This window comes from Oncorhynchus kisutch, linkage group LG13 (assembly GCF_002021735.2).
Source record: "Oncorhynchus kisutch isolate 150728-3 linkage group LG13, Okis_V2, whole genome shotgun sequence".
Classification (NCBI taxonomy): Eukaryota; Metazoa; Chordata; class Actinopteri; order Salmoniformes; family Salmonidae; genus Oncorhynchus; species Oncorhynchus kisutch.
Window position 1 is genome coordinate 37,148,567 of NC_034186.2, and position 21,988 is coordinate 37,170,554.

Genomic DNA, 21,988 nt, shown 5'->3' on the forward strand with positions numbered 1-21,988 from the left:
TACATTTCCCTTCATGCTTTGAGCACTCATAAGGAATTGTGGGTAGGTTACCAACGTCCTTGTCCTATCAGGCGCACACTGTTTGACTGACTTCACACAAGGGCTAGGGGATCCTTTCGTTTCGGGTTGAACCTGAATTAGATTTATTCCACAAAAATGATGGCAGCAAGGTTTCTCCGTCGCTCTATTCCTGTATTGAGGCAAGCAAGATGTTACGCCGACGCACCCTCAGGCTCTTCCCAGATGTCCTTCACATTTGCGTCTCCAACGCAGGTAAGCGAATCCGGGGTTGGCAAGGCTTTTGGGCCTACTAACGTAGTAAGTTGTCTAGATCGCTAGCTCCTCATTTTAATAGGCATTATGAAAACCCTATGCACTTTGCTAGTTATTCATGTAAATATTACCAAAATGTACCTATATGCTTAGGCGTGGTTAGTTAGCTTGAACCTGTCACCAGTCTTAGTTGGCTTGAACTTGTCACCAGTCTGGTGCACATAATTGTAAAATGGATTTTCCAACCAAGCCTACAAAGCTTGCCACTTTGACAGTCCTACTGTCAGTGTTGCCACTTGCTAGCTTTCAATTGTTAACTACTTTAGCTAGCTAACGTTAGCTACCAAAAATGTTTGGTCACAGGGCCTTGCAGTTTCTGTTGTTCTGTCACCTTGAGAATAGAAAGGGAATTATATTCCATAGTTAGTAATAACGTTACTTTCTGATTTAATAACTCGTTGGCTAAGTAGTCAGTCTTGTGCGGACGGCACCTTTTTAGCCACACGTATAGCTATTCTGCAAGCTATGTATAATTGAACCGTACACTTTGCGTCTGACAGTACGCTATTTGCTAGCTAGTTGGATACATAATGTCGTACCTAGCTAACTACATAACTCGACAGTCAACTCTAAAGATTAATTGAAGAGAGAAGTATGCACTTGCTATTTAACCTCTGTCAGGCAGTAATGGCATATAAACATAACTATCTGCAATGCACCAGGACCTCAAAGTGGAGTAACATAACACCTCAGTAAACATGCATATACTTCATTAGAAACAACAATCTAGTAATGCATGCACAGATTGTGTGTATTTCCACGGATAATATTGAAACATCCCACTTCAATTCTCATCTGAAAGGTGATAACAGTCAAGTACAGTAATGTCTGCTTATGTTTCTCCTTCTCCCAGGTGTACTTCAAGGAGGCCAGTGTGAAACAGGTTGATGTGCCCACACTGACTGGTGCTTTTGGTATCCTCCCTGCCCACGTCCCCACTCTGCAGGTCCTCAGGCCTGGCGTGGTCACAGTGTTCAACGATGATGGCTCCGCAGCTAAATTCTTTGGTAAGATGTGGCTTGATCATGTAGATGGAATAGTGGGCGGGTCTCATGACCTCTGTCGTACCTGATGTGAGAGGGGATCCTGGTTCAGAATTGCCCAATCCCAAATCAACCCCTAAGCCTTTCCCCTAACATCTAGGTCCTTGCCTAGGCTACATCTAAAATGGTTGGAGTTGGATAGGTGTAGCAACATTGTGAAAATACCACTTTTTAATCATCCTTTATGAAATGGTAGGACAGTGTCTGACCTCTGATATTTATGTGAAAAGGGACTTCAGTGGTGTCACCTTCAAGAACTGTATTTGATTCACTATGGCTTGATATTTATCCTGACAGCCATATTGTATCAGGAAATGTGGAAATGCCAGTAGTGGGCCTATATGTAATTTGAACGCTTTGATTGTATTTTCACTGCCACATCTCGATACCAAACTGGTTACTAAAAGCAATCGTTTCAAAGTGAATTTACTTAATGTAAAATGTATCAAATGGGGACAATACTTGCACATGCTTTCAATGTTGAAATTCCTATTAATAGATTGCAAGGGTCAGTTCCATATCAATATCTGGCCACTAATATGGACTATCCAGCAGGGGTCAGCCCTGTCTCGATTTGTGGGGATAATGATGACTGTGTCCTAGACTGAGAGATCTCACTTTTTAGTGTAACACTCAAATTGTAGGCTAATTCCCTGATTTTTGAAATCAACTAAAACAAAATGGCTACACTGAACTTTAAGAGAGGCTTGCTGGTGCAGTCAATTAAATGCACTAACTTCAATAGTGTAGTCCTACTGCTGGGTGGAACAGGTTGGTATGTATATTCACAGATTCTGTGTATGTTTTGTAGTGAGCAGCGGGTCAATCACAGTGAACGCAGACTCCTCAGTGCAGCTGCTGGCTGAGGAGGCCTTCCCCTTGGACCAGCTGGATGTGGCTGTAAGTATCACCAACTCCTATTGACCGATGTAGTATTTCTATGGTAACGGGTGGGGAACTCTGGTCCTTGAGAACCACAGGGTGAGCAGGCTTGTGCCATCAACACACCCTGACTCTAGTTATCAACTAGGCTAATCGTAGTAGCTAGTTGGAGCGTGATTCGTTTTACCAGGTGTGTTAGAGCTGGTCTGGAAGACTGGCATAGGGATGACCTCTGTTTTCTAATGCTTCAATTGTGGAAAAAGTATTCCGGTTCATGCCCATTAATGGCTGTCCATCAGAAATAAAATCTTCGCCTAGCCTTAACTGGATGTCTACCCAATTTAAGAACTGCCCATCCTCGACATTTGTTTTAAGCCATTCTCTAGATTAGGCTTACAGGAAGACTCGCGTGATTGGGAAAGCCAGGCTAGAGAGGTGTGATTGGCAGGCTCATTCAGCCCATGCAGAGCCAGTCAGTCATTGATTGATTGAAACCCAACAGGAGCCCTTTGCCAATCCCAGTGCCCTTTATAAAGACAATAACTGTGTACAGCTCTCCTCAGTCAGACCTTTGTAAAGCTATGAAGTAAACCTTCCATGAAATGTCCAAATCCCTTCCTCAACATTAGTGTATTGCACAGCATTGGCCCAAATGTCAGTCAAAACATGTCAGTGTGTATGAAATGTCCCCAAGGCCATGTTGTTCATTCACATCCACATCAGCCAATTACACACGTTCATCATAGAGGTGCTCGTTCTCTCTTTGACCCCGCCCAAGGAGGGCACACACTGTCAACTTGACCCCCCCCCCCTGTTAGATAAAAATGCACAGGAGGCCCTGCTGTTAATAAGGCAGGAAAGGTCAGTCACTGTTGAGTTATAACAGATGTGTCAAGTCCCCGCTGGGAGACCTTTAACTAATGTTTGGCATTTCTATGCTGTAAACACTACTGTGACAAATGGGCTTTCCACAGGAAAGAGGCAACGTGAATTTGCTATGCTAGTCTCTCTCTTCCCATATATGCTCCCTGACCTACTTTTAACATAAACTGGTATATTGGAATGAGTTCATGTATCTGCCTGGAAGAATCATAAAGCTCAATAGGCTATGCCCCCCTTATGTTTTTGCCCCAATGAGCCATAACTGTATAGGTTTCTGTAGCTGGAGCATCACTGAAGTGTTTCCCCTGACAATACTTGCACTGGTCTGGCTGCCTAGCTCTGACCCCTGTCTAAAACATGATTTGCCTCAATTGGTTATTCAGTCAAATGTGAGAAATATAAAGACAGTGTTTGTACTGTGCTAGAATATTTAGTGTGCATGATATCTAACACATTGCATCATAGTACACATATGCAGAAACTGTTATTGTATTGACGTGTATCTGACGCCTCTCTTAGGCTGCCAAGGCCAACCTGGAGAAGGCCCAGTCTGAGATGGCATCAGCGTCTGACGAGGCTGCCAGGGCTGAGGTCCAGATCAACATAGACGCCAACGAGGCCATCGTCAAAGCCCTGGAGTAGGCCGTGGGACTTGTCTCTGTGGTAAGTGCTGCAGACATGTATCTTTGTGGTGGAAAAGTGAAGAGTATATGAGTCTTGCGTCCTAGACCTTGTTAGAGTACCTTTTAAAATGCATTCCACCCATGATCATTTACTTCTTGCCACCATCACCGATGCGTATTTCAAAAGTATTACCTGCTGTTCACACTTGCTGAGATAATCCACCACCTAGCTCCCAGTGACCGGTCATTTTTAATAAAAGGAGGAGACCTGAGGGGAGACACAGAGACTTAAAGGTCGGCAACTAGCGCAACAGCCAATCGGGAGGGCAGCTCTTGCTGGCAAGCTTTGATATTGGCTAGCAACAAATGATTGACATTATGCATTGATCCACCCACCAGGGGGATCACAACGACTTGATCGCTGATTATCTTGGCAAGTGTCCATCCAGAGGTAGCTTTCAAAAAGGGTCATTAGCACACTCAATGTTATTTCTAGATTACTTGTGAAAATATTTATTTAAAACCTTCGTACTTACCCTAATCATATTTTCTTCTTTGTTCTAGATGTCGTGTTGGTATACCAGAAATGAAAATTCTCCAACTTTATTTGTTTCCCTGCCCCGTGAAGTCAGTAACTGCAAGATCTCATGCTTGCTTTGTACAGTGGAATGAAATTACCAATAAATTTATTTGGATTTACCTGCCAGTCATTGTCTGTCTTTATGTTAGATTCAGTGAGTGGTATTGTGAGCTCATTATTATGAGGGGAAAGTGAACGAACATTCTGTGTACAATGTGGAGCGCCTGTATTTTGTTGTGGAGCGCCTGTATTTTGTTGTGGAGCGCCTGTATTTTGTTGTGGAGCGCCTGTATTTTGTTGTGGAGCGCCTGTATTTTGTTGTGGAGCGCCTGTATTTTGTTGTGGAGCGCCTGTATTTTGTTGTGGAGCGCCTGTATTTTGTTGTGGAGCGCCTGTATTTTGTTGTGGAGCGCCTGTATTTTGTTGTGGAGCGCCTGTATTTTGTTGTGGAGCGCCTGTATTTTGTTGTGGAGCGCCTGTATTTTGTTGTGGAGCGCCTGTATTTTGTTGTGGAGCGCCTGTATTTTGTTGTGGAGCGCCTGTATTTTGTTGTGGAGCGCCTGTATTTTGTTGTGGAGCGCCTGTATTTTGTTGTGGAGCTTGTTGCAGTTCTCATTTCCGCCACTTTGTGGCAGTGTTTTCCCATAAACCGTGGTAGGCCAGTCACAGCAAGTCTGTCTCTTTGTGGTGAGACAACCACTTCAACCAAGGGTAGCTATTATAATCACATTTTGGTTCAGCTATGTTGTGATTTATAATGCCTTTATAATTAAATGATTAAAGGCATTGAATGTTATTTTTGTCCAATATTGAATTGGTCTGCATGCTAATTTCATCGTTGGACATTTTGTCAGGTGGTTCGCGTAGGTGTTACTCAATGACTGGGGGGGGGGGGGGGGGGGGTGTTGGCTGTATTTAAAGGTCTCCATTACTCCCTCTTTGTCCCTAGGCGTGAGCATGTTTATACTGGGAGTCAATATGGTGACCTCAGGTTTCTGTGGCACTGCCAGGAAAATTGCCCGTTTGAAACCGAATGCAGTGGCATTGAAGAAAATGCCTCTGTTCATGTTAACGTGAGCACTCCAGAGCTCTAATCATGTGTGGACTGGATGCTTTCAGAGTTCCAACCACAACCGGTTTTCTGAATGTCACAACTCTAGCCAGGCCCCATTTTACTAGTGATCAAGCTTCTGTTAAAAGACTGGCCCCTTGCACCTATTTTTATTAAATTTTTTATTTTTTTTACATTAACTCTTGTCATAACCAAATTTGGACCCATGATGGAACTGTCAATTGTTTTTAAAGCCTGCTTGTTAAAATTGCTATTTAATGAGGTGCTGGCTTGTCACATCTTGAGGTTTCTACCTTGTCAGCAAACTCCTTAGTGTCCTGGCCAAAGGCAGGGGTATGTCCATAGACTAGTCAGTGGAAAATGTGGATCAGTTTCTGCAGGCAGACGCAGGAAAATAACATGACATTTTATTAGGTTATTCCATGCTAGGTGTTATGAAGAGGACTAAGTCATGTGATTCACAATAGTGGAAACTCCAGTTTCCATTAACATGGGATATATTTTTAAGCCTCCACATCCTGTCTCCTTCCTAATCTGCCACTCTCACTGAGTCTTGTTCCAGCTGCACAGCCCCTGGGCCTAAAGGCAGAAGAGAACAGAGCAGAACCGCTCTGAACAGGCCAGGACCCGGAAGGAGATGAAACAATCCTGTCAGACACGTTTATTCCAGCTTTATTATCAGTATGTAGAAACCTGATATTGATCCAGTTTAGTCACCTTAGAACACCTCTTTTATAGAAGGCTGAAGCAGAAAATGTCCATGTGCTTCATCAGCATGTGGGGTGTTTGTAAATCAAACTGTGCAGGCTTACTCACATACTGGATTTGAGGTCCAAAGAATGGGTTGTGATCAATTGACACTCTACATACTAGTTTCTAAGCAGTGACTCCAGTTGGTGACGCTGTGGATTGAGAAGTCATCTCGAGGGGGATGCCACTTTCAGGAATTGCAGTTACTGTACAAAGGACAGGGAAGGGGAGGCCATTTTGGGGGTTGTCCTGTGGCATTAGAATGAGATCCCTGAGGAAGCTGTAACTGAATCAAGTGAAGGCAGAGAACAGGGACACAGTGTTCCTATTGAGCACTTAAATGGCTCAACCATGTCACAATAACATGACTCCATAGGCTGGTTGAATGCTTTCTGACCACTAATCAGTCCCCCTCTGCTGCACCAGTCTTACTCAACTGCTATTACAGAGTCTACGCTGAAAGAGATTCTTATCGCGGTTAACCCAGAACTAAAATCTTGCGTCATTTGGTCAGATATCTACGCTACCGTTTATGTTTACTAGTCTGTCCCCATTAATTTTTACGTATCTATTAACTTCAGCCCTAAAACATCTCACAAGTTTCTTCGGTATAAATGGCTCTCACTGGATACTAGTTTGTAACACCTATTCATTGCCTGTATTCCAATGTAGTTGTAAGGCTCAATGTACATATTCATGTACAATTACCAGTTTTTTTTTTTTGTATCCTATGTGGCCTCCTTCACACTATCAGTGGTCTACTTGACATTTCCCTTTTGTTATTAATATTAATACCAGCCCTTCACTGTAGGAAGGTAGCGTATTATGGAAAATAACATAACGTGTGTAATTATGTAACAAATTAATAAGTACGTTTTAGAAGTGTGTAATTTGGAGAAGTTTTAAGTATCAGTGGTGAAAGTGTTTGCTTGTGGCAGGTGGTCCTTTTTGAGATGGTATTGGGAGCGTGCTGTGTGAGAGGAAATGAAAGGCCTTCGAGCATTGGGAAAATTAGAGGGTTGGGAAATCAAAAAGGTATGTTAAATAAAAATGTCTTGAGGATAGTATATCTGAATTACACACACACACGTCACCAACAGCGAAATCATCAACCACCAATTAGATCGGTATTCAGACACACACAAAAACAACAGAATTCAATCCAGGTTGTTTGTCTGTGTAGTGTGTGCTAAAGCTAGCAGACACCTGTACAGCCTGGGGCAAAGTCAAGCTTGGCTGTGCACTGAGAGGCAGCAGAGGGCTAAACTGATTGAAGTACCTGACCTTTTGGTGGTTCTGTGTAAAGAGGGGGCCTGCAGACTCTCAGTCAGCTGTCAGATACTGCATCCAGGCTGGGAGTGGGAGTTGAGGCCTGATTCTGGCGCCCACACCCACGCCACTGACCCATTTCTCTTCTTCTCACAAACAGCCAGCCAGTGGACCAGCTAGGTAACGTTTCCACAAATAGGAGTGTGGGGCATTTCGGAGAAAGTCGCCAATCCGCAACAAACATCCTGCTGCTGGCTTGAGTTAATCAGCTTTGTGGCTAGGAGCAAATGGTCTTCACTCCACACAGAGAGATGCATCTCCCCACGCTTCATTTGGCAAATCTTACCATAATTATATCCTCTATCCAACTGATTCCTGCTTATAAGCAAACACTACGTACATACCCCAACCGTACGTACATACCCCAACCAGAAGCCATTGATTACAGGCAACATCCGCATCAAGCTAAAGTCTAGAGCTGCCGCTTTCAAGGAGCGGGACACTAATCCGGACGCCTATACGAAATCCCGCTATGCCCTCAGACGAACCATCACACAAGCAAAGCGTCAATACAGGATTAAGATGGAATCCTACTACACCGGCTCTGACGCTCGTCTGATGTGTCAGGGCTTGAAAACTATTACAGACTACAAAGGGAAACAGACGCGAGCTGCCCAGTGACGTGAGGCTAGCAGACGAGCTAAATGCCTTTTATGCTCGCTTCAAGGCAATCAACACTGAAGCATGCATGAGAGCACCAGCAGTTCTGGATGACTGTGTGATAACGCTCTCGGTAGCCGATATGAGCAAGACCTTTAAACAGGTCAACATTCACAAAGATGCGGGGCCAGATGGATTACCAGGACGGGTACTCAAAGCATGCGCCGACCAACTGGCAAGTGTCTTCACTGACATTTTCAACCTCTCTGCAATACATACATGTTTCAAGCAGACCACCATAGTCCCTGTGCCCAAGGAAGCGAAGGTAACCTGCCTAAATGATTACCGCCTGTAGCACTCACATCGGGAGCCCTGAAGTGCTTTGAAAAGCTGGTTATGGCTCACATCAACCACATTCTCCCGGATACCCTAGACCCACTCCAATTTGCATAACGCCCCAACAGATCCACAGATGACACAATCTGAATCACACTCCACACTGCCCTTTCCCACCTGGACAAAAGGAACACCTATGTGAGAATTCTGTTCATTGACTACAGCTCAGCGTTCAACACCATAGTGCCCACGAAGCTCATCACTAAGTTAAAAACCCTGGGACTAAACACTTCCCCCTGCAACTGGATCCTGGACTTCCTGACGGGCCGCCCCCCAGGTGGACAGGGTAGGCAACAACATGTCTGCCACGCTTAAACTCAACACTGGGGCCCCTCAGGGGTGTGTACTTAGTCCCCTCCTGTACTCCCTGTTCACCCACGACTGTGTGGCCAAATACGACTCCAACACCATCATTAAGTTTGCTGACGACACAACAGTGGTAGGCCTGATTACCGACAACGATGAGACAGCCTATTAGGAGTAATTCAGAGAACTTGCAGTGTGGTACCAGGACAACAACCTCAATGTGAGCAAGACAAGGGAGCTGATTGTGGACTACAGGAAAAGGCGGGCCGAACAAGCCCCCATTAACACCAACAGGGCTGTAGTGGAGCGGGTCGACAGTTTCAAGTTCCTTGGTGTCCACATCACCAACGATCTATCGTGGTCCAAACACACCAAGACAGTTGACTGTTCTCTCTGCTACCGCACAGCAAGCAGTACCGGAGCGCCAAGTCTAGGACTAAACGGCTCCTTAACAGCTTCTACCCCCAAGCCATAAGAACAATTAATCAAATGGCCACCAGACTATTACCCCTCCATTTGTTTTGTAAGCTGCTGCTACTCACTGTTTATTATCTATGCATCGTCACTTCCCACCTACCTACATGTACAAATTACCTCTAACCTGTACCCCCTGTATATAGCCTCGTTATAGTTATGTTATTGTGTTTATTTTTATTTGTATTATTTTTTACTTAAGTTTTTTTGGTAAATATTTTCTTAACTCTTCTTGAACTGCACTTTTGGTTAAGGGCTTGTAAAGTAAGCATTTCACGGTAAGGTCTACACTTGTTGTATTCGGCGCATTTGACAAAGTTTTATTTGATGTCAGGTAATCATAATCAGGTAATCATTGTGTGTATTCCTGAGAGAGAGCATTTGAGAGTTTTTGCTATGGTTTAATATCTGTATCTAATACCATGTGAACACACACAGAGCACCCCAGCCTTCCTTTGTTCTGTGCTGTTTAACACTGCCTGTCCACTTCCTAGAGAGAGCCGAGGTGGGACGCATTTTGTCTGAAATGTGCTGCATGTTTGCATGCAATGAGCTCTGAGTCATCACCTTGGGCTTTCTTCAAGGAAATCCTTACATTTTTCACACCTTTGATCCTCATTCAGTTGTTCGTTCATGCCAGCATAAAAAAAACATCCTCCTCACAACTTGATTTTACAGATACTGCTAGAGTGTTCCAATTAAAATACATCTGTTTCTTCCCCTCTCTGCCTGAGGTTGTGCAAAAACAAAATGGCGGGGCTAGTCGTGACTGCCTTGGCTGGGATCACTGTGTAAAATATCCCTGGCTCTCCCTGGGGCTGCTAACAATGCTGTTTGTGGCACTGTGGCATTCCAACAGTAGGGTAGGACAGAGGGGGAGAGATGAGTGGATTGCCAGGGTGAGGCTGTGGGCACAGGGGTCTGTAAATGCATTAACCCCCTCCACTTTCTAACACTGTTGTGTGATTCACTAGGTAATTGGGGGAGAGCTCATCGAGGCAAGCATGTTCTTTCAGAAGGCCTATGTGCTGTACATTTAGATTGAGTCAGATAGTCTGGTAGAAAATAACTTTGCAGCAGCGCTGAAAAGATCATAACAGTGCCCCAACGTTGTTCATTTGCCAAGCCATTCATGTTCATTTGGGCATTGACCTAACTATGTTGGGAGAGAGAGGGGATTTTCATATTTTTGTATGTCCTAGTGACCTTTTTATATCATCCTGTGATCACTTACAGTCAATTCTACATGTCATTCACAGCATGTTGCTACAATAATACTGCATGGCGGGCCGGCCGGATGGGAGGGCCTCTTCTGGTGACAGCTGTGGATGACAGTGCTAGCATGTAGATCCTGGCCAAGCCATTCACTTTGCTCTTACCAAACAAGGGGCTAGGGCCTTTTGGCTGGCAACATCTTTTGAGTTAGTCGTATTTTGGAACTTCCCTGTGAGACGTCCATCAGAGGGATCTGGGATGGGATGGTCTTTGTTTTCCTGCCCGATGGGAATTTAAAGAAGACTCGTGAACACACATTCTCCTGTTCTGATTGGTCCCTCTCTTTCCATAACACAGAGCACCACAAATGAATGTATTTGTTTTACACACACAAAGGTGTGTGTGACACACACACACATATACACACAGACAACTAGAACTCTTAAGAGGGTCAAGTGTTGTCTCAGACGTGTCAGTGTACTTCTAATAGCCTGGTGTGTCCAGATAAGTATAATGTGGTCATATGAGTGTAAGGACCTGTTATTGGAGGAATAGAGTCAAAGGGTTGAGAACGGAGAGTAGAGGAACACCTTCGTGAGTATCTCCTTTCTTTTTTTCTGTCCTTTGAGTTGTTTGGAAACTTTTGACAAGCACTGAAGTTCAGAGGACGTTAATTTAGAATGTACCCGCACTGCAAGGTCTGTCAAAGTGACTCACACCACCCCTCCCCCCATCCTCCCCTCCTTTTGGCTAGCTAACTGTCCCTCTTCTCTCCCTGTGTGACTGAGTGCTCAGTGGTTTCGTAATCACATGACTCTCCTCTGAAGCACTTGGAAAATATGCCATTGAGCTAGTTTCCACCGAGGACAACAAAGGCAGGCAGGCATAACTCCTTTAACACGCTTAGATCAGCTCTGGCAGGGCCCAGATTTCAGAGCTGTCCTCCTCATGCCTGCACGCAATCTCCCCCTGACACCTTCCAGTCTGGGGGACGGTGGAGCTGGCACCAATGTCTGCTCCGGAGGCCAGGCCCATTGATCAAATTCTGTCAGGTGGCTGTGGCCCAGCGCTAAGGGACCAGAGGAATGCAGTTATCACAGTTGTCCCCTCGGACTCACCGTGCTGATTGGCCAGTGACACTTTGGGGGGCTCGATGACAGAAACAACAAGGACAGGTTCACCCAGGGGTTTGGCACTGTCTGAATTGATATAACAGTGAACCCCTTTAAACTGCAGAACTCCCCATAGATAGACACCTGTAGATTAATATAGGCCATGACTATCCCTGTCTAGAGGGGTAATGTTCCATAGAAGTTTCCACTGATATCCATCCTGGCTCCTGCGTCACCGTCCTCCTCCCTGATTCTCCGCCCTACGTCAGCCCACTTTGGATTTTCCACCCTCTTCATGGTCTTGATGACGACGTTCAATGCTAATCCCTGCATATTATGGCCTGTGCCCTAGTGACCTAAGTTGCCAGACCAAACAGGGCTACAGGGACGGCTATGGTTAAATCTGACCATAACCATTGCAGTTATCTGTTTGTCAGACGACATTGTATTGCAGTGGTTGTGTGTGTGTATAGCCACGGCCAGGGTGGTCAGGAATCCCCAGAATGCCGTCATTGATCTGTGCGTCACGTGCATTTCCAAAAGCACAGTGGTCAGGCAAGGACTCCCTCCAACTAGAATCTCAGGGGATTTTCCCAAAATGTTCGGAAAAGGACTGAGACTGGAGATGTTTAAAGTGAAGTGGTGTACTTATCTCTCTGCTGGTAGCTATCTCTCTGGTGGTAGCTATCTCTCTGGTGGTCCATTAAGAATACTGTGAGGCCAGGAGTATTCTACATTGTCCAGGGGTCATTAATAGGGGTCTGACCTCCCCTACCAAGTATTTTGTTTAAATAATTGATATGGCTAAACTTTGCCGTGCACGATAAACACATCCTTAACAAGCAGTTAATGTCAGGTATATCAACTGGACAGTAAAAATAGACACGTCTGACTAATTAACTGTGAAGTTATAGTTGGCTGACTGGCTGTATCGTGTAACGTCAACAGAAACAATATTCAACATGACTAAACATAGCCAGATCACGATCTTAAATCAAATCAAATTGTATTTTTCACATGCGCCAAATACAACAGGAGTAGTAGACCTTCCCGAAAGCCCTTAACCAACAATGCAGTTCAAGAAATAGAGTTGAGAAAATATTTCCTAAATAAACTAAAGTAAACATTTAAAATGAAAAGTAACAAAATAAAATAACAATAACGAGGCTATATACAGGGGGTACTGGTACTGAGTCAATGTGTGGGGGTACAGGTTAGTCGAGGTCATTTGTACGTGTAGGTAGGGGTGAAATTACTATGCATAGATAATGAACAGCGAGTAGCAGCAGTGTACAAAACAAATGGAGGGGGGGAGGGGGTCAATGTAAATAGTCTGGGTGGCCATTTGAATAATTATTCAGCAGTCTTATGGCTTGGGGGTAGAAGCTGTTAAGGAGACTTTTGGACCCAGACTTGGCGCTCCGATACCACTTGCTGTGCGGTAGCAGAGACAACAGTCTATGACTTGGATGACTGGAGTCTTCAAAAATAAATTGGGCCTTCCTCTGACACTGCTGTGCTTAGTCTGAAGTATTATCATTGCCCAGGGTGTTTTTCTAGACTATAATAGACAATGTGAGGATATTGTGCAACTTCAGATCTGTTGATCTAAATTATTCCCAGAATAATACAATCCTTGAAATAAAAAATGTGTTTGGTGTGGAGAATTTCTCCCCCACACATTTGAGAGCCACGAGGTGATCAAATTCCTTTTCAGTTGGCTCACTCAAGTGTCTCCTTTGATCTCTCAAGTCTCTCCTACATTAGTCATATACTTCTGTAGATATACTGTAGAGGAGACGGTCAGTTTGAAGTTGCTGCTCTGACTCACTACTGATTGATGTAATGTAATCTATCCAGAATAAATGCTTCAACTGCAGATGGATATCATTGTCAGTAGATTGGTATAAAAACATGCCTTCGTAGAAATGACGGATTGAGATCATTTCAGTCATCAGTTTGTGCAATGTAGTTGTGACCAACTGGGGAAGTCAAGGGGGGGGGGGGGGGGGGGGCGGAGATAGCTACATTTGATTTGCATTCATTTGTCCTGCTCGTGACAATTCTTGGAACACCTGACTTCAGTCTGCAGTCTAGAGTACAATGAACCCTCAGCTATAGATTTACAGCCCACACTATGCTGTTATCAGAGTGAGAGAAAGAGGCGCTGGCAGAGGGAGAGAGAAAAGCGGCCGGGGCTGAGCCAGTAGGAGAGGGGAATGAATGACGTCACCAGTGATGATAGTGCTATTTTAAGCGTGCAATAGGGAGAAGGCCGCAGCCAGCGATCGCTACTCTCCTGACATCAGAAATGAAATCAGGCTCTCTGACTGATAATGACCTTTTGTGTCAATGATTAGAGAACCGAGAGAGGAAGAAAGAGGGAGATAGGGATAGAGATGGTGAAAGAGAGAGCGAGAGTCAGAGGAAGAGAGAGAGAGAAATAAAGAGACCGCATGAAGAAAAAAGGTGGTAGAGGGGGTTTGCCAGTTCAGTGCTGATTAGATAAGACCAGCTCGTCATCCAGCATTAAGCCCAGGATACACAGGGATTAGTGGCCAAGGGATTCTGCAGAGTCCTGGCATGTGGGTGTGGATGTGTTCATAAGTGTGTGGGAGGAGAGCGAGTGGGTGGTTTCTCAACTTGTTTGGACCGAGAAAGGAAATGGCTGCATCTGGTACTGATCATTGTGTACAGTACACAGTATCATTGCTTTGTTCCTTTTGAAAACACACCAGGAACATGGCAGCCTTTATTATGTCACTGACATCTGGACAGATGTACAACTGATGGGATTCATATTCATAAGGGCAGTCTCTAAGATTTTCCAGAAGAAATTAGTCATGTCCAAGAAGTCCATTCCTCAGTGCCAAGCTATCCCGTTCTGCTCTGCCGGGCACTTCCCTCCCATTCTGAGTCCATGAAGTCACGTTTAACCTTTTCCAGTCCACGCTTTGTCCCTCTGATACACTGCCTCTAGCTGCCAAACAAACAAATTGAGTTAACACCCTCCCGGCGTGACCAACTTCACCGCCATAAAGGTTCTTATCGTGCTTGGCTTGTGTCTGGTGGGTTGATTCAATTTGGTTATTTAACACATTGAGGCGAGTTCCAGGGTGAGTCTTATTGTGGGGCCTTTCAACACCATAAAAGGCTGCAATTATCAGGTCCACTTTGTGGGGGTGTTAAGTTTACACCATTTACACCCGGCTGTGCTCTGTAAGTAGCTGCCAGGACATTGGGATGGAGGGGTGAGGTCCCACTGAGGAGTCAGTCGAGGTGTCTGATTATCCGCCTCACGAACTGGGATGTGTTTTGAAATGAGAATGAGAAACGATTCTAAAACAATGAGAAATTATGAGAAAAGGTTCTGGCTCGAGATAGGATCTGATCAAAACAACTGTTTGGTTAACAAAAATGATTTTAAAAAAGCCTCTCTTACCAGCCTGGTTGCCAGCTTTATGAGTCATTTCCTGATGTTTGTCCAATGATACAGCAAAGTAGCAGCAGTACAGTACATACTGTATGAAACAGTTTGAATTTCAGTCAGAAGTCTTAGTCATTGATGATGAGGTAATTGATGTATAATTTTTGTGAATAGGAGTTAGCCATAGTTGACAATACAGCCTGGAGGGCCTGGCTCATAGCTGCACCCTTATCTTCCTGTTTGACTCAACCCTAGCTATAGACACTGTTTCAGGTGTAAGAGATAGTCAAATGACTGAACATTTGATTGACCAATCATTTACGAATGGTCCCTTGGATTACTTACACTGTACACAATGTACATTTATCCGGCTATAACTGCCAGTTAGGAATGTGTTGACCAAGAAACTGTGTGATGATACATCAAATGTTGTGCAATGGCAGTTGGAAGATGGAAAAACAAGGTGTCAGGATATCCTATAACTGCATAGCCATACTGTAAGTTGTATGTAGTAAATGTGAGCCTGATTTGTGAAATGTTTGGCCTTTATCCATAATGCCTTGGGGTCCTATCCAATAAAAAGAGACGACCAGGTTTGTGGTTCAAAGTTAAGCTCACTGGTGAGAGTATACATGTACAGTCGTGGCCAAAAGTTTTGAGAATGACACAAATATTAATTTCCATAAGGTTTGCTACTTCAGTGTCTTTAGATATTTTTGTCAGATGTTACTATGGAATACTGAAGTATAATTACAAGCATTTCATAAATATCAAAGGCTTTTATTGACAATTACTTGAAGTTGATGCAAAGAGTCAATATTTGCAGTGTTGACCCTTCTTTTTCAAGACCTCTGCAATCCGCCCTGGCATGCTGTCAATTAACTTCTGGGCCACAATCTGACTGATGGCAGCCCATTCTTGCATAATCAATGCTTGGAGTTTGTCAGAATTTGTGGGGTTTTGTTTGTCCACCCGCCTCTTGAGGATTGACCACAAGTTCTCAATGGGATTAAGGTCTGGGGAGTTTCCTGGCCATTTTTGTCTTATGGCAAGGTGCTGGAAAGGGCATGGTTCGTCACCAAACTGTTCCTGGATGGTTGGGAGAAGTTGCTCTCGGAGGATGTGTTGGTACCATTCTTTATTCATGGCTGTGTTCTTAGGCAAAATTGTGAGTGTGACCACTCCCTTTGCTGAGAAGCAACCCCACACATGAATGGTCTCAGGATGCTTTACTGTTGGTATGACACAGAACTGATGGTAGCGCTCACCTTGTCTTCTCCGGACAAGTTTTTTTTCCGGATGCCCCAAACAATCGGAAATGGGATTCAGCAGAGAAAATGACTTTACCCCAGTCCTCAGCAGTCCAATCCCTGTACCTTTTGCAGAATATCAGTCTGTCCCTAATGTTTTTCCTGGAGAGAAGTGGCTTCTTTGCTGCCCTTCTTGACACCAGGCCATCCTCCAAAAGTCTTCGCCTCACTGTGCATGCAGATGCACTCACACCTGCCTGCTGCCATTCCTGAGCAAGCTCTGTACTAGTGGTGCCCCGATCCCGCAGCTGAATCAACTTTAGGAGACGGTACTGGTGCTTGCTGGACTTTCTTGGGTGTCCTGAAGCCTTCTTCACAACAATTGAACCGCTCTCCTTGAAGTTCTTGATGATCTGATAAATAGTTGATTTAGGTGCAATCTTACTGGCGGCAATATTCTTGCCTGTGAAGCCCTTTTTGTGCAAAGCAATGATGACGGCACGTGTTTCCTTGAAGGTAACCATGGTTGACCGAGGAAGAACAATGATTCCAAGCACCACCCTCCTTTTGAAGCTTCCAGTCTGTTATTCGAACTCAATCAGCATGACAGCGTGATCTCCAGACTTGTCCTCGTCAACACTCACACCTGTGTTAACGAGAGAATCACTGACATGATGTCAGCTGGTCCTTTTGTGGCAGGGCTGAAATGCAGTGGAAATGTGTTTTGGGGATTCAGTTCATTTGCATGGCAAAGAGGGACTTTGAAATACATTTCAATTCATCTGATCACTCTTCATAACATTCTGGAGTATATGCAAATTGCCATCATACAAACTGAGGCAGCAGATTTTGTGAATATTTAAATTTGTGTCATTCTCAAAACCTTTGGCACGATTGTATAATGTACACATGGATTTTTTTGTGGATGGATTTGTAGAGTACACAACACACATGGTGTTGATTACTTATTCAGAAAACCATGTTTGACGGAGTAGTCTAACCATTTAAAAGAGTAATGTATACATTCAATAACCTAGTTGGCAAGTTTGACACTTTTTCAATCTCATGTTCTGCGCTATAATCTGTAAGAACCACTGATGTGTCATCAGTCGTCTGTTACTGTTACCTGAGAACCGCTTCAATTCAAAGTTCCTCCTGGTGCAGGTGTGGGATCAGAGCCTTGACTATACTGCACCTGAGCCCCTCCAGCCTTAATACTTAACAGGCTCTCTATCTTCATATGGGCCTGGGGATCAGACAACAGGTTAGAGTGGTGAGTGGGAGCTTTCCTAGAAGTTCACTCCATTTCTTCTAAGAGTTGGAATGATCTGCCATGAGATATTTGATGTGAATACCAATATTCTGCCCTCAGGTATACAGGTGCACTTCTGGCTTATTCCGTTTGAAATCATTAAAGTCTTTGACTCACCGTTGAACTCCCAGATTGGTTTACTTTCCACACTGTAAATCTTTAAGGCTCACTCATCTGGGTCTGTTCTTCCACTTCCTGTCTTGTCATACAGTTTCATTAGGTCGTGGCAGGTGTGTCCCACTGCCTTGCCGTGTGATTCAGGAGAATATCATCGCCTGAGAACAACAAGCTGTGAACCGACTGAATCTGGCTTCTCTCGCTCTCATTTGTTTGTCTCTGAAGCCGGGGGCGGCCCGCTGGTGACTTTGATAGACTGAAATGCTGCTCACCCACACACACACGTTCACACTGTCACACACTCCCACGCACATACACTCATCACACACTGTCTGTCACACACACATCTGAGATCCAATGTGAAATGTTTACGATCCACCCACACCACTCCATGCATGCTCTCTTGTCAAGAAACTCTTTCCTGTCCAGAAGTATGTGAGAAGTCACCATATAGTAAATACTGCATATGTCTGTTAAAAGGCCTACACATGCTTATCCTACCATAGACTATCTGTATGGCTGTGTTGCTCTGATCTTATAATCCATATAATAATGTTGACAAAGGGTCATGGCACAGCCATAAAGAGATAAGGTAGAATGAAATTAAAATATATCACTCCCTCTGAAAAAATGCCATCTTCTCAGCCAATAAAATGTTTTGCCTCCTGAGTGTAGGACAGGCTGTTTGTCTGATTATGAAAAGCTGTTTCTTACTGTCCTGCAAACACTGTGTACCACCAGCATATAGATGGGTAGCCTATAGCCTCAGATCTTCAATAGGATCAATGTTTCTCCATTATGTGTGTGTCTGTGTGTACTGTGCATTCGGAAAGTCTTCAGACCCCTTGACTTTTTTCGCATTTTGTTACATTACAGCCTTATTCTAAAATGTATTAAATTATTTTTCCCCCCTCATCAATCTACATACAATACCTCATAATAGAAAAAAGTGATACGTTTGTTTTTATGTTTACAAATGTAGAAAAATACATTACAATGATATATTTTACTTTATAAGGACTGAACGCTAAGGCTACCAAGTTTGCTAAGACAAAGAGATACAATTTCAATTAGCACTGACGTGAAGCGAGAGGTGTTGAAACCTTTAAGCCCAACAACAGGCAGGCTACCCTACCCAAATCCAGAGGCCTTAAAGCCCCCTCCTCTTGTTCAGAGACAGGCATTTTCTACAAGAAATCTACCTCCAGAAATAAAATCTTCTCCCAGGTGGGTGTGACACCTACTCCCGCTGACTGCTGCACTGCTGCTTGGATTCCACCTGGCGATCTGTTCACCGTCTGCCCTGGTTGTCTCCCCCTGTCTGGTACAGGTATCACCACCACACTTACCCCTCTCTGTTCACTGTCTGCCCTGGTTGTCTCCCCCTGTCTGGTACAGGTATCACCACCACACTTACCCCTCTCTGTTCACTGTCTGCCCTGGTTGTCTCCCCCTGTCTGGTACAGGTATCACCACCACACTTACCCCTCTCTGTTCACCGTCTGCCCTGGTTGTCTCCCCCTGTCTGGTACAGGTATCACCACCACACTTACCCCTCTCTGTTCACCGTCTGCCCTGGTTGTCTCCCCCTGTCTGGTACAGGTATACCCACCACACTTACCCCTCTCTGTTCACCGTCTGCCCTGGTTGTCTCCCCCTGTCTGGTACAGGTATCACCACCACACTCCCCCCTCTCCCAAGCTTTCGCTCGCCTCCAGCACACAGGCACTTTTGGTGCGAGTGACTCTGAACTCACAATGGCTAGCCCGAAGTCGTTATATATTATATATTGTTATTTGCCTCATGACTCCTGCATGCTTTGTTGACTACGAACTTTCTTTACCCAACCGTGGGACAGACTATGTTTGTTTTCACACTCGGGACTCTGACTCTCTATTGGTTACACATACTTTTGGCCTCCCATCCCAATCTAACCACCTCTCGCTGGCTTTGTATTCATGTTAACTGATGAAACTGCTATACAATATGATCTTGTTGCCATCTGATGCACATTCAGTTGTCATAAATCAACAGTGTAGAGCTCTCCCTGTACTATGCTGTGCCTTGATTGTATTACTCTTGATGATATCTGGAAATGTGCATGTACACCCTGGCCCATCTACTGTTGCTAGCCCCAATTCTGACTTGTGCTCTCATATCTGCTTCACTGATTTCTGCTCTCGTAAAAGCCTGGGTTTTCTGCCCGTTAAACACTAGAAGCTTATTACCTAAAATGGATCAATTGAAAGTGTGGGTTCACAGCTCCAATCCAGATGTGTTGGTCATTACTGAGACGTGGTTAAGGAAGAGTGTTTTGAATACTGAGGTTAAACTTTCTGGTTATAACCCTTTTCAGCAAGACAGATCTTCCAAAGGTGGGGGAGTGGCAATCTTTACCAAGGATCACTTCAGTGCTCGGTTGTCCATACCAACTCCGAGACAGGATTGTGTCGAGGTACAGATCTGGGGAAGGGTGCTTAAAAATGTCTTCAGTATTGATGGTCTCCAAAAACACAGTGGCCTCCATCATTCTTAAATGGAATAAGTTTGGAACCACCAAGACTCTTCCTAGAGCTGGTTGCCCAGCAAATCTGAGCAATTGGGGGAGAAGGGCCTTGGTCAGGGAGGTAACCAAGAACCCGATGGTCACGATGGTCACTCTGACAGAGCTCCAGAGTTCCTATGTGGAGATGGGAAAACCTTCCAGAAGGACAACCATTTCTGCAGCGCTCCACCAATCAGGCCTTTGTGGTAGAGTGGCCAGACAGAAACCACTCCTTGGTAAAAGGCAAGGAGTGGCTTCCTAGAGGAACTCTGGAGCTCTGTCAGAGTGACCATCGGGTTCTTGGTCACCTGCCTGACCAAGGCCCTTCTCCCCCAATTGCTCAGTTTGTTGTGGCACAGATCTGGGGAAGCGTACCAAAAAGGGTACCAAAAAAATCAGGGGAGAAGGGCCTTGGTCAGGGAGGTGACCAAGAACCGGATGAAAATTTAGGTTTGAAAAAGCTAGCCTTTGCTTCCCTAACTGACTGTGTGTTTCGGTTCCTGACTTCCCTGAAAAGTTGCATATTGCGGGGACCATTCGATGCTAGTGCAGTATGCCACAGGGTGTTTTTGTGCTGGTCAAGGGCAGTCAAATCTGGAGTGAAGCAAGGGCTATATCTGTTCTTAGTTCTATTAAACATGCTTATTTAAGATGGTGAGGAAAGCACTATTAAGGAACAACCAGGCATTCTCTACAGATGAGATGAGGTCAATATCCTTCCAGGATACCCGGGCCAGGTCGATTAGAAAGGCCTGCTCGCAGAAGTGTTTTAGAGAGTGATGAGGGGTGATCGTTTGACCGCAGACCCATAACGGACGCAGGCAATGAGGCAGTGGTCGCTGAGCTCCTGGTTGAAAACAGCAGAGGTGTATTCAGAGGGCAAGTTGGTCAGCATGATATCTATGAGGGTGCCCATGTTTACGGATTTGGGGTTGTACCTGGTAGGTTCTTTGATAATTTGTGTGAGATTGAGGGCATCTATCTTAGATTGTAGAATGGCCGGGGTGTTAAGCATATCCCAATTTAGGTCACCTAACAGTACGAACTCTGACAATAGATTGGGGCAATCAATTCACATATGGTGTCCAGGGCACAGCTGGGAGCTGAGGGGGGTCTATAACAAGCGGCAACAGTGAGGGACCTTTTTCTGGAGAGATGGATCTTTAAAAGTAGAAGCTCGAACTGTTTGGGCATAGACCTGGATAGTATGACAGAACTCTGCAGGCTATCTCTACAGTAGATTGCAATTCCGCCCTCTTTAGCAGTTGTCTTGATGGAAAATGTAATTGGGGATGGAAATATCAGAATTTTTGGTGGCCTTCCTAAGCCAGGATTCAGACGGCTAGGACATCAGGGTTGGCGGAGTGTGCTAAAGCAGTGAATGAAGCAAACTTAGGGAGGAGGCTTCTGACGTTAACATGCATGAAGCCAAGGCTTTTACGGTTTCAGAAGTCAGCAAATGAGAGTGCCTGGGGGGGACACAGGGCCTGGGTTAACCTCTACATCACCAGAGGAACAGAGGAGGAGTAGGATGAGGGTACGGCTAAAGGCTATAAGAACTGGTTGTCTAGTGCTTTGGAAACAGAGAATAAAAGGAGCAGATTTCTGGGCGTGGTAGGCTGGATTCAAGGCATAATGTACAGACAAGGGTATGGTAGGGTGTGAGTACAGTGGGGGTAAACCTAGGCATTGAGTGACGATGAGAGAGGTTGCATCTCTGGAGGCATCAGTTAAGCTAGG

At 44.7% G+C, this 21,988-nt stretch overlaps 1 protein-coding gene and 1 long non-coding RNA gene across 2 annotated transcripts; one reads left to right on the top strand and one right to left on the bottom strand.

The window, feature by feature from the left end:
* The first annotated feature begins 29 nt into the window (after positions 1 to 29).
* On the top strand, positions 30 to 4,469 carry atp5f1d (ATP synthase F1 subunit delta). The gene is made up of 5 exons (XM_020498860.2): positions 30 to 273; positions 1,187 to 1,340; positions 2,188 to 2,276; positions 3,660 to 3,803; positions 4,328 to 4,469. Exons 1-4 carry the CDS (start codon positions 157 to 159, stop codon positions 3,780 to 3,782), a joined length of 483 nt encoding a protein of 160 aa, XP_020354449.1. The 5' UTR covers positions 30 to 156; the 3' UTR covers positions 3,783 to 3,803; positions 4,328 to 4,469.
* LOC109902479 (uncharacterized) lies at positions 3,555 to 17,930 on the bottom strand. The gene is made up of 4 exons (XR_002256893.2): positions 17,704 to 17,930; positions 17,401 to 17,520; positions 3,957 to 4,031; positions 3,555 to 3,824 (listed from the first exon to the last, which is right to left on the bottom strand). It is a non-coding gene; the product is annotated as an uncharacterized LOC109902479 (long non-coding RNA).
* Between the last annotated feature and the right edge of the window lie 4,058 nt (positions 17,931 to 21,988).